The following is a 12,513-nucleotide window of genomic DNA, read 5'->3' as shown; positions in this document are numbered from 1 at the left end:
AAAATAAGCTTCCAAAGTATTTGAGCCGAAAAAGAAAGTGGGAGGGACATTAGTTGAAGTTTTATTTGATAACCTGATAAGGTCAAACTACCATTTGAATAAAATTGACACGTGATGGGGAGTTCTGCTTGAATCATCACGACCCTGATGAAGGCCACAAGCCGAAACGCGTTGGTCTATTATTAAAGTTGTTCTTCTTCCCTCAAGTGTTGCTGGACTTCCTGCTTTGTGAATTCTTTTATCCTCTCCATGCACCTTGGAAGCAGGTGAAGTTGTGCCAGAAATTTTTTTTTACTGGTGAGTTCTGCGTGAACCAAAGCTCCCCACTGCTCGTCCATAAACGAGCAATTAAGTGTCGTCACTGGAAATATAAAATGAACCCTTGTTAACCAAGACTGTGTTTTGCTAGATGACAGTCTTAGTTGTCAGGGCCACACCCAGGCTTTGCTTATGCGTGTCACTGTCACTGGTGGGGTGGTTGTCATGGCGACAGGTGAGCTGAGTAATGTCTGGGAGAAAAGACTCAGAAGTGTGTTAGAGACAAGTTGTTCATTACCATGACAACCTTACAGTAACATCCGACTTTGCCACATTTGTCCACCTAGGACAGCAGTTACCCATGTGCGGCATTCACTGTATTTTATTATTTATTATAATCAATTATAACAAGAATTGTTTTTGTGTTTTTTTACTCAAAACACCAATTTTTCTCGTTTGGCTCTCAGCGAAGGCGGTCGCACTTTTCTCCTCTCCTCCTTCCCCTTATCTTCCCTGCTTAGCCTCTGTGTTCTTGTCTTGTCTCATGTGCATTACTTTCCCTGGAACAGTCTCTCACTGTCGTTCTCTAAAACCTAAAAGAGAATTATGGATTAGATCAACTGGTCTCTGAATGCTATTGACACCCTTTTCTCAACGAGAAGTCTGGGCTCGGGAGAGCCCGAGTGCCCTGGAGGGACTTTCCCTGCCGGATACATGATGGACGGGTGGCAGAACTGGAGGGTCGTGTGCCTGGCGGGACTGTTGATCGAGGACGCTGAAGATATCTACCTATTCTGAACCATGATAACAGGGTTCTTGCTGATCGGAGCTGGCTTGGCCCTGGCTTATCGGAGAATTGAGAGAGCGGAACCGGCTGTTCAAACCCCCCCAAGGCTGCCCGCTGGAATCGAAGCGACGGGACGAGGCGCGACCTCTCACAACGAACGCAGCATGGTTAACACCTTGGAGACGCTTACAGCTGCTGTGAAGGCTCAAAACAACACCATTGAGCGTATGGTGGGATACATCAGAGAGAGGCCTGCTCAAGATGAGAACCTTGAGCGAAAGTTGGATCACATCGCAGAACGGATCACTGCAGCTGTGAGGTCTCAGAATCAAAAGAATGACAACACCACGGAGTTTGATACCATCATGGGGAGGCTCGCGGCTCTCCAACGGGAGATCGAGAGACCAGCGTCTGAGTGTTAAAGATCAGCTTTGAAAATTCTCCTGAGCTGCTCGCATAAAAGAAAATCAACAAATTCGACATCATAATGCGGACACCACCACGGCGCCAGCTGCAGGCCCAAGCCGGACAAACACTCCCTGATAACGACTGTGTGATGACTATTCTTCCCATCCATGCAAGGCCACCTGGATTGGCTGGAGGACTGTTTACTTAGCCTGATAGGGTGAAGGACACTGTCTCAGCTGAACTGTGGACACGCACACACACACACTTACACTGATAAGCACTCACTCATCCTCCCTCCCCTTCCAACGCCTTCGATGCTTGTTGCCTCCTGGGAACACGAGGCGGGTCTGGGCCCGCGCTGCAGAGACGGCGCCGTTGCAGGATGGCTGCTGTGTTTCCTGGGATTACTCCTCATCCCCTACCCAACCCTGTGGCTTGTCATGTCTTCACAAAGTTGTGTTGTGGACATTCATGTACTTTTTTGTGCAGAGGAGTTTTTTTGTTTCCTGTTCCCGTGCTGTCCTATCATGGAAGCACAGCATGAGTGGAAGTCTCTTTTTTTCCTCTTGTACCTTCCTGTTGTGTGTATATTTCAGTGTTTTTCTGTAACGCTACCGATCTCCGACTTGTAACCCCATGTAATGTTTGTGTTATGTGTGTAAGGTCGGGAGGGGGGTCCCATTTCACTGCAGGGCAACCTGTATGTGACAAATAAATAAAGCTTTCATTCATTCATTCAATCCCAGAAAAAAAGAGCACAAAGTAAGCACCATTCACCGTCTATTTATAGTCTGGCTACGGACAGAAAATGTGTGAAGTTAGAGCTCGATAAACTTACTCATCACTTTCCTATACACACCTTGGAAGGCTGCCAAAGCCCACAGACAGGTGACTGGACTGAACGTCTGCAGTGAGGAATCTGGCGGCTGTGTCCCAGTGCATTGTGGTTCCACTTGTGTCCTTATTGCACCATTACCGCAAGTCCACACAAAGCTTATCAATTGTTAAAAATTCAGCAGTGATAAGGGTGCTTGTTATCAGCACCCATGTGGCACACGGATAGCTTGATATGTGCAAAATAGTTGGGATTCGTCTCCTTCGCAGCCATGAGACTTCAGCCCAGTTGAACCTCTGTGAGACATTTTGCACCAACGTGTTAAACAGTTCTATGAAACTCTTACTGCAGCAAGCGGTGGTGCATCGCCTTACTAAGGTTCACCATGTTAGCTTTCATTTGTACATTAGTCTGTTGGCGTGACTTGGATTTATCGAGTGGATCATGTTAGTGTTAACTGACAAACTGCAGTAATTAAAACCAGACAATTACACACATCTGCACTTTTGAACCATGATTATCTGAGACAGCAGTGCTTTGCAATATTTAGGCAATATGACTGTAGCACAGAAGGTTACGTAAACGTAATTCCAGTGTTATGTAACTATGTGGGAGTGTTAGTTGCAAGTGTAAGTGAAAAAGTTGTGGGACAAAACTGATATGCAAGTGCGTTGTAAAAGCCTCCTATACTTTGGATGCTCGTTTAAACATTTACATTTGAGCAAAGGGCGCCATCTATCGGGCAAATGACAAACTGCAATCTCTGTGTCAACGCTGTCACGAGCATAGAAGCGACTCAAACTTTGCCAAGTTGCTAAAACACCAGGGAAACTGAGGGATATACGAGTGCCTTTTATATAGCAGCCATGCTCTGCATCCGTGAAACTAATTCAGGCTTTGTCAGCCTGCATGGAAAGGAGGACAAAAACAAAACAACCCCCAAAAACACACAAACAGCCCCCGTATTCTCAGACAAACCTTATAGTATTGCTTATGCCCATATTTCCTTATTTTTGAAACATAAAAAGTGTCTTACGTAATTCCTACACTACATTTAACAAATGTTTTATGTGCCAACAGTGAAAAGCTCAATTTTAATTTAAATTAGGTGCGACCACTTAATTAGGTACACCTGTTCAACTGACTGTTTACCCAGATTAAAATTCAGCCAATTAAATGGCAGGAACTCAGAGCAATTAGGCACGTGGACATGATCAACCAGAATATATAAATTAGGAACAGCGGTTTAAAAATTTACCATTTATTATTTTCAGACCCAGGAAGGCTCGTTTCCTCTCAACTGTCTAAACGTTATGATCAAGACACCAACGCGTGATTTTACAGGTACAGCGTATAGCCAGTTTTAATTCACTGAGCAGGCAGGAGTGACGAGGCACAGCCAAACAGTACACGCAATTATAAAATAAAACACTTTTGGCTGACCACACAGTGAGTATTAAAATATGATCTTATGTTTTTTTAAAAAAAGAAAAAATAGAGCCAGCTAGCTCTTAGTGTCATGATAGAAAGTCAAATGACAAATTCTCTTCCACACAAAGATAATCCTGCACAGAGGCCATGACAGTGTGATACGAAGTAAAAAATGTGAGGTTTACTAAAGGAAGAAAGAGAAAAGCCAAATGTACCAATAATCCAACACATTACATAGAATAAAAGAAAAAAGTGTCAGCTGGATAGTCGTTAGTGTTATCAGGCAAAATCTATCCCAGTGCACTGCTGGCGACCTTAATGAGGTCTGTACCATACCATTGTTTGCATATGAAAACAGATAGACCCCGAACACCCGTCCTTTAACATGTTTAGAGTAACACTTTTTGCTTTGCTGGTGAAATACAAAAAGAAAGAAAGTTCATCTTTACAAAAATGGACTATTTACCTTAGGTTTGGCTTAACAACAGTACCATTACAAGCGTAGTGTACGTGTCCTATACATCAGTGCTCCTCAGCTTAAGGCTTTAGAATCAAAGCACATTCTTATCCCAACTCGCATGGAGGTAGAAGTACTGCAGCAAGCCCACACAGTCAACGTAAAAATAGTTGCACGTCCACGGACACTGAAGGTGATTCTGTCGTTAAAAATGCTGCAAAGAGCAAAACGTGAACTTAGTCTGAAACTGTCTGAATTCTTCTGTTGTTTAAAACAAGTGAGGCAGTCGAAAACACGTCCTCCACTGGAAACCTTTAAAAAGAGGAAAAAATACTCCTAAAATGATCTCCCTCTTTACACTTTGACACAAATATAAATACAACATGCTCTTCTTTACATGAGGCTCACTTATACTTTATGCAGTATCCTTGGACCTTCGATTGAGCTGACTGAAGTCCACGATTTCATACTAAACAGGAAACAGAGGCTATTCCAATGTAGACTCATTCAAACTGTACCTCGCAGAGCTACTGCAGTCTGTAAAAGTAATGTTTGTGGCAGGTTACATGAACGATGAATATTTGTTTTCATAGATTATATTCAAACTCATCTCACATCAGTCACACCTGTGATGGAAATGCAAATGCATATATCCACTTGTAGTGCATCACAGTTTTCCATTGTTGATCAAACGATTGCATATTAAACTTGATTCACTTCAAAAGGTTTTTTCAATTTCCAATTAGAAAAAAAGGAGTATCTAATGTATAAAAGACCTTTGTGTTTGCCGGCTCTTTTGGTTTAAGCAGAGCTCTTAAATGATCATACATCATACATGTTCCAGCGATGGGAAACCATAAACAACAGGCGTGACTACAGTGTGACGGTTGGTCTATCGAAACAAGTGTGTTTAGAATAGAGGAGAAGCAATTCTGAGTGTTCAGCTGGAAATAGTGTTTATGGTGTGAGTATCAAAATGTCCGTGAAGAGTCTCTGCATGTACACAACATGCTGCTAGTCATTAACTAGTCGATAAACATGGTACTGCGCTCCATGTTCGCTTGTGGACACTTCAAACACAAAGGCGATGCACAGCAGAGTCTCCTGAGTTTCTCTGTTGGACACCACCTGGGAAAGACACAAAGACAAGAAAGGCACTGAGGCGGGAGAAAGTACATTTGTCAATGTGCAGCAAAACCTTTTCAAATTCAGTTCATTACATTAAGAAGGTGCAAAAATACCTTTGCGTACAGTTAGGCCTACAGTGGATTTAAAAATAAATAAAATCAATCAATTAATAAATATGTGACCAAACTGCAAGCTTTAATTCAAGGGGTTTTACAGAAACTTTGGAATAACCCAATCGCACCCATTTTTATATTTCTATTATTATATTTATAGATCAAAATGAATTGCACAAATATCTGAGATCTCATCTCATTTATGAATATCTAAGAATTAGTATTAATACTTTGATTAAAATCATTTGCAGTGAATGACTGCCTGAAGCCCAAAACTCATGAACATCACCAAATGCTGTTTACTTGCTGCACGAGGTTTCAGTTGCTGTTTTTCTGAGAGTCAGTGAAGTTTTTCAGTAGACTTGGTGGAGATCAGGTCGAGATCTGTTATGGTTCAGATTATAAGCTGTTAATCTCGGTCCCACCCCGAGAGAGCCAGACTCTCTAAAGCTTTCTGCTCTGATCTGGCCTACTCGGTCATGAGCATGCAGTTAGGTCTGTCAATATTTGGCTGGTACACTCCTCTTTAACAATGTACCAGATTACTGATTTAGCCACTCCCCCCCCCCCCTCGCACTTACACTGACATGTCTTCAGGCCTCATGTTTAAAAACACCGTGAAAACTATAAAATACAAATTAATCACTTCTTTAATTTACAATGTAAAAGTGTATCGAGGCGACTGTTGTTGTGATTTGGCGGAATAGAAATAAAACTGAAGTGAAACTGAGCATTTTGAATGAACTCAGTGTCAAATCATGTCTGCTTACTTTGTCATGAAAGGACCAAGGCAGTCAGTTGAGGCCTGTTCCTCACCTATTTCATTATTATCAGAAAAGTTGACCTCTGATCTTGAGGTCAAGGTCACTGGTGTTGAAACTCAGCTGCCATTTTTAGTAGAGACACCTATAATATGAATGTGTGAATCCTACATCACCGTGTTCTCAGGTTATCATATTCACAAGATTTTCAGCATCGAGCCCGATTTAAAATCCACTATGTCGATGTAAATATGCAAAGCAGATTTTTGTCCAACAAATTATGGACTCAAGTGTACAATACAGAAAATATACAGTTGTTTGTAAACCCCCCCCCCCGTGCCGTTTTCATAAATTCTTAAAGTTCAGTTTAACAATTGTTTTTAAATGATGATGAAGGATATTCAACTCTATTCAGTGACAAACCTTTGCCTGTGTCACACATTTTATCCACATAATAGTTTATATGAATTATTAGCCTCACACTATGAACCAAAGCAAGTTTATAAACAGCGTACAGTTTTGTATCGGTGGTCAGGTTACCCCCACACACCTGCAGAATGGTGAAGTTCTCCAGAACACTGTTCATCATGTACTTCTCTGGCAGGTGTTTGAGTTTGTGGATGAAGTTGATCATATATTCACACATGGGTGAACGATGGATGCGGAACATGTACTTTCCTCCTTCCAAATGTGCATATTCAGTCTGGTTAGGAGAAACCCACATGCGTTATTTGCAGTTAAAACACATACGTGGGGTCTAATGTAAAATATATTTGAGTATGTGTACATATATTCAATAAATAAGATCCATTATTAAAATGTGTGACTAATTTTCTCACCTCAACCTTTTCCACCACCTGTTTACCAAAGGAGCAGACCTTTGTTGAAACACTGATAGTGATGTTTTCTGTCCCGCTGTACTGGCTGCTCACGCCGTAAAATGCGCCAGAACCTTCCTCGATGTCACTGCTCAGGTCCGCCTAAAACACGGAGCATGAGATGGACACAGAATGAGTGCAATCAAAAATAAAGGGTAGAAGAAAATAAATGAAGACGTCACCACCAAAGACTATAACTGTAGTGTTTAATACTCAGTCCTGCAACTACTCTTTGCAACAGTACGACACGTGTGTGTTTGATTTGCTGAATAATAATAATGCAGTGAACTAAAAACACTAATAGTGAAAAAAGAATTTCCTGCATAATTTCTAGTGTTACACTGGCTTTGCTTCCCCCGTGTGGTGTAGCAGGTTATTACCTCACACTGCAAAATGAGAGACACTCTACAAAACAGCGGTCTCCAACCTTTTTTGCGCCACGGACCGGTTTATTCCCGACAATATTTTCACGGACCGGCCTTTAAGGTGTCGCGGATAAATACAACAAAATAAAACTAGTACCGGTACCGAAAAAAAAAAAGATTTATTCATAACACACGTGAAAAGACCCAGGAAAACCGAGTAAACGATAAAAACGATAAAATAAACGCTGAAAACCAATAAAAACCCTGAAAACCAGACATTTCACACCTGAGCCTCAACTCTTGCGGCCCGGTGCCGGTCCGAGGCCCGGGGGTTGGGGACCGCTGCTACAAAAGACCCAATTATTTGTTTAACAAAGTGAAAGTAATCTAGCGTAAACACTTAAGCATGTTAGTGCGCATGTCCTAAACGCCAACTCCGTCTTTGAGATTAGAACTCGCTGACTTCCTTTGCTAAAATGCTTTAGTGTTGTTGGTTACTTACCCAGAACTTGACAAGAAAGAATGCATTGTGTGGCCCTTTTTCGTAAAGCTCTTTCAGGCCTCCTTTCTTCTCAGAGAACTTGTCGTAAATCTGCCTCACGTCTATGGACTCCAACACTGGGTCACTGTAGCCAGGGTTTGATGGGCCAATGTGCACGAACAGATGTTTATGCTGTAGAAGTGAAGGAGAAATAAGTACAAGTACAAACTTTATATTGACGACTCTTGTTTCAAAAGGTTGTGGCTGTCTGTACCGTCTCTCTGTCTCGTTGAGTCTCCATGAAAGCAGAGTACTCCAGGAGCCGTAGTTTTGCAGAGGCAATGGTTCTGTCTTGCCATACAGGAGCTGCTATAGCTGCAGGTCGAGGGGGTGGCAAGGCCTCATAACCTGTTTAACATTTAAAACTGTGAAACTATTCAAATAACAATATTTTTTAAAAAAAAACTAGTTCACACTTACTGATAGGTGCAGGGACGGGGGCTGGGAGTGTAGTGTATGGCGGCTGTGCAAAGGGCTTGATGCTGTAAGAACGAAACAGAAGAAATAACCCCAAAAATGAGTAAATGTACCTGCTTACGCAAGAAAGTTTGATTTTCACGACAGAAAACCAACGTATGTGCCAGCTATACTTACTCCTGAGAATGCCCAGGCTGTCCTGGCATAGGGCCGGGCCAAAACTACACAAAGAAGAAACAGATTGAGTAAAACGATTTGCTCACGTTTACCCTGAAAAGTAAAAACAACAGATGTGTGTCAGTGTTAGCGTCTCACTCTGACTGGTGGAGGAAAGGGAGTCTGGGGTTTCATTACACTCGCAGAGACGATCTGAGCTGATGAGAGATTGGCCACCGTCTGCAGCGCCTTGTCCTTCGAGACCTGGTCCTGAATGAGAAAGACAAAGTAAAACACAATGACTAAACTCTGAAACGTCACAATAAAATGCAGGTTATCATTCCAAGATCAGCCAACTCCAAAGGCCACTTTAGACAGCAAGCCAGCCAACATATAGTGTACATAAGCATGATGCAGCAACTATATGGAAAAATAGCGCAGAAAGCAAAGCGCACATGAGGGGAGCCAAAGCAGGAGGCAAACCAAGAAGAGCTAACTGTCACCAGTGTTTCACTAAAGCCACTAAAACAAAAGAGCAACAAGCAGGGTTTTTTTTTTTTTTTTGAGTCTGGCAATAAAACTGCAACTGTGGACTAGCAGCAATGTGATGCCAACCACACAACACAGAAGCCTGAAGCAGAAAACTGTAGTTGCATAACCGAAACTTACCAAGTTCATGGCCTACGGCAAAAAAGACATTTTATTAATTAACTTCAGTACATTCAAAGTAAAAGCACACAATCATCGTTAGGTAATAAAGGAATACGCCTTGTTCATACTTCAGAAAACATTTAGATACATTCACTTTTTCCATGTTTATGTGGGAATAAAAAAAATTTATTTTCTAAATAGAATAGAATAGAATAAACCTTTATTATTCCACAAATGAGAAGTTACTGTTACTGTTACAGTAACACTGTAACAGTAACTTTACTGTTACTGTTACTGTTACAGTAACAGTAACTGTTACTGTTACAGTAACTGTTACTGTTACTGTAACAGTGTTACTGTAACAGTAACAGTAACTTTACTGTTACAAAGTAACAGAAGTTTGGCTGTTACGCAGCTCTTATGGCGAGTGGAATATAAAATATAGAAGCCAGACACAAAGTGCTCCTATATAAATAAGCAACTGAAGTTCGCATATAGAGATAACAATGTACAGAAATATGTATAATAATTGTACAGAAATATGTACGTGTGTGTGTGTGTGTGGGGGGGGGGGGGTCCTTCCTACACTGTGGGTGTAAAACTCTACTGCTGAACGAGCTGCTCAGTGCTCGCAGTGTCATGCATGATGGATGTTAACTTAGACAACATCCTCTCCTCCCCAACCTGCTCGATGGACTTCAGCAGACAGTCTGGGACAGAGCGGGCCCTCCTGACCAGTTTGTTAAGTCTCCCCTGTCCCTCTCTGCCGTTCCACCAGTCTAGCAGACCACAGCTTAAAAGATAGCAGACGCTAGAAGTGTTCCTAGAAGCACATCCTAGAGTTTTCTATCTTTAACTACGGAAGTATTTCTTCGATAGAACCCAAAGCTAACTAATCGGTGTTCAGTTAGTTAACTGCAGAGAGGAGTACAATCTCAACAAGACTCCAATCAGCTTCATGGTAAAGCAGCTGTCAATCACTGATCAAATGATTCATGATTAGTGTGGGAGTAGTGCTGGTGGCACCATCAAAGTCTCAGCTAATGTCAGCGGATGACCCAGAAAGAATAAACTGCACAGTCCATGTGAGCATGGCCAACAATCAAAAGTGACTGATGTCACTTAATTTATAGTCCAAATGCTTTGACATACTTATTTCAACTATTTTTTTAAAATAAATTTGTCAGAAAATAAACAGATGTGTGGATACATGAATAATAAATTAAATAAATAAATAAAATCAAAAACCTAAAAACACAATTTTAACTTTGGTTTTGTGAGTTAATGAATTTAGGTTCATTTTTCAAGGGTGCAAAAGGTGAAGGGCCTATATAATTTCAGCTGTAACTGTAGTCAAAAGCACTGCCTTATACTGAAAGAGCAGGATGTGTGCTACTGATCTGTTCCATCATAAAACTGAGTCCTTTGTTTATATCTGGAGATTATAAACGTTACTCTCCAAATGTGTACGGGAGAGCAGGTGGTTCAACAGATTTGTTTTGTGTAGAACAGAGAATGGTAAAACCACAAGAAGAAATAGAGAGAAAAGATAAACAGAAATGTAGGAAATGTTCAAGAGCAAGAATCTAAAGAAAGAGAAAAATCAACGGAGAAAACTTTTGAAATTCCTCAAATGGCCACATTAAAGACACCTTGCATGTTTACTGATATGGGGCCATGCATGTAGGTTACATGCCGCTAGCATTGTAAACTAAGTGGTCAACAAAAGCCAGCAACCTAAACTCATGCAATTATTTGTCTAAGGCCACAAACTTCTTGATCCAAGTGAAATGACCAACGTACCAGCCATGCATAAAAATGATGCCGTACATATATAAACACTCAAGAAAACAAACTTTTGTACTGTGCAATGCTAGACAAGAAAAAATAAATAAATTCTGTGCCCTACTGACTACGGTATATTCCAATCATGCAGCAAACTCCTTCTATACTGGATTTAACTTTGGTCTATCAGTTTTCTACTGGTCTCGACAAAAAGGCTCCATGAAGGTTATATTGATCGTCTGCAATTCGATTAGCAGTGGCAGTTCCGTGGAGACTCGTATGGCCGATGTTAAGAACTAAGAACAAGGCACCAGTTTTAAGGGCACGAGTCTCATGAATATGGTTGGAAAATATAGCTATAGTTAAATATACTTGTAGTTTTAAGGTGGTGGGAGTCGGCTTTGACAGTAAAGATACCCCCAATAAGGCATACCCCAGCAGAAAAGCAGAAAAATCCGCCATAAGTTCTGACGAAGACGTCTAAGATTGGGTCAAGTTACATATGAGCATGCAAAGCGAAGCGGCTAGCATTGCAAAGTCAGTGAGCATGTATACCTTCAGCTTAGACTGAATCTCACGAGACTTTCTCTTGGCCAAGACTTGCAGGTGACTAGAGACCTGAGGAAAGACAGGATGAAGGAAAAGGAAAGAGAAAAGAAGAAGGCTGTGACTACAGAGAGGAGTAGAGTATAGTCAGTGAGAACCCACCTTGATGCTTGCCTGGTATTCTCGTACCCTCTTACGTGCCAAAACCTGAATATGACTAGACACCTGTGGACCCAGGGACCCCGTGAAAACACACATTTACACAATGATTTCATCATTTTAAACAGACACAGTCCATAAATATTCATTTAAACAAGGTGGAACAAGTTACAATGAAAAGATGCACTTAAATCCTGTTAAAACAGATCGGTGGTGCAGTCGATACAAAGATCTGTGCGTACCTGTTTGCGTGTGCGTGTCTTCCCCGTTCGCAGCTTGATATAGCGAGCGATCAGCTCATTTCGACCTGACATGACAAACAAACTGATAAAATTAGAATGACTAAAAAACATAAAGACATTATACAATTGTTAAGTTATTCTTAAACTGCACTGTTTGGGTAGATATAGCTCACGCCTTATGAGCAGACTTTCATGGGCATATTCAAATGTCTCCCTGTAACAGTCACTCTCTAGTATTTACATTACTAGTATGTGGCCAAGCTGCAGTCTTGTTTGGGCTGTTTGTGCTGCTGGCAAACTGATTTGCATAAAGACATCGAGAAAAGTAAGAAAATAGGAGCGGTAGATCGTGTTTATATATATAAAAAAAAATCCAAGGTAAATGTGGGAGTGACGTGACTATTGATACACAATAAAGTGTATTTAAATCTTTATAGGATCAAGGAACCACATCAACTTAATCTAAAAAAACAGCATCAATTCACTCATCAGTTCTACTATATAAAACGTTATTTGAGGCTGTTAGGTGGTTGCTAAGCAACAAGATGACTATATATTGCACGTGTCTAGCTTTGTGTATAGAAATAAACAAAAA

General features: G+C 41.1%; 1 protein-coding gene across 3 annotated transcripts; it reads right to left on the bottom strand.

Moving 5' to 3' along the window:
* Positions 1 to 3,624: 3,624 nt before the first annotated feature.
* On the bottom strand, positions 3,625 to 11,990 carry tead3a (TEA domain family member 3 a). Of its 3 annotated transcripts, XM_087833406.1 has the most exons (12): positions 11,919 to 11,990; positions 11,680 to 11,742; positions 11,527 to 11,589; positions 9,205 to 9,216; positions 8,695 to 8,805; positions 8,557 to 8,600; positions 8,383 to 8,444; positions 8,177 to 8,310; positions 7,924 to 8,094; positions 7,018 to 7,158; positions 6,729 to 6,881; positions 3,625 to 5,304 (listed from the first exon to the last, which is right to left on the bottom strand). In XM_087833406.1, exons 1-12 carry the CDS (start codon positions 11,988 to 11,990, stop codon positions 5,191 to 5,193), a joined length of 1,140 nt encoding a protein of 379 aa, XP_087689532.1. In that variant the 3' UTR covers positions 3,625 to 5,190. The 3 variants fall into 3 exon arrangements, with proteins under 3 accessions (XP_087689532.1, XP_087689534.1, XP_087689535.1); XM_087833408.1 differs by lacking the exon at positions 11,527 to 11,589; XM_087833409.1 differs by lacking the exons at positions 9,205 to 9,216; positions 11,680 to 11,742.
* Between the last annotated feature and the right edge of the window lie 523 nt (positions 11,991 to 12,513).

Source organism: Neolamprologus brichardi, chromosome 20, assembly GCF_056152115.1.
Source record: "Neolamprologus brichardi isolate AB-2024 chromosome 20, ASM5615211v1, whole genome shotgun sequence".
NCBI lineage: Eukaryota > Metazoa > Chordata > Actinopteri > Cichliformes > Cichlidae > Neolamprologus > Neolamprologus brichardi.
The sequence above is the reverse complement of the archived record's forward strand: the minus strand, read 5'-3'. Positions and strand labels throughout refer to the sequence as shown.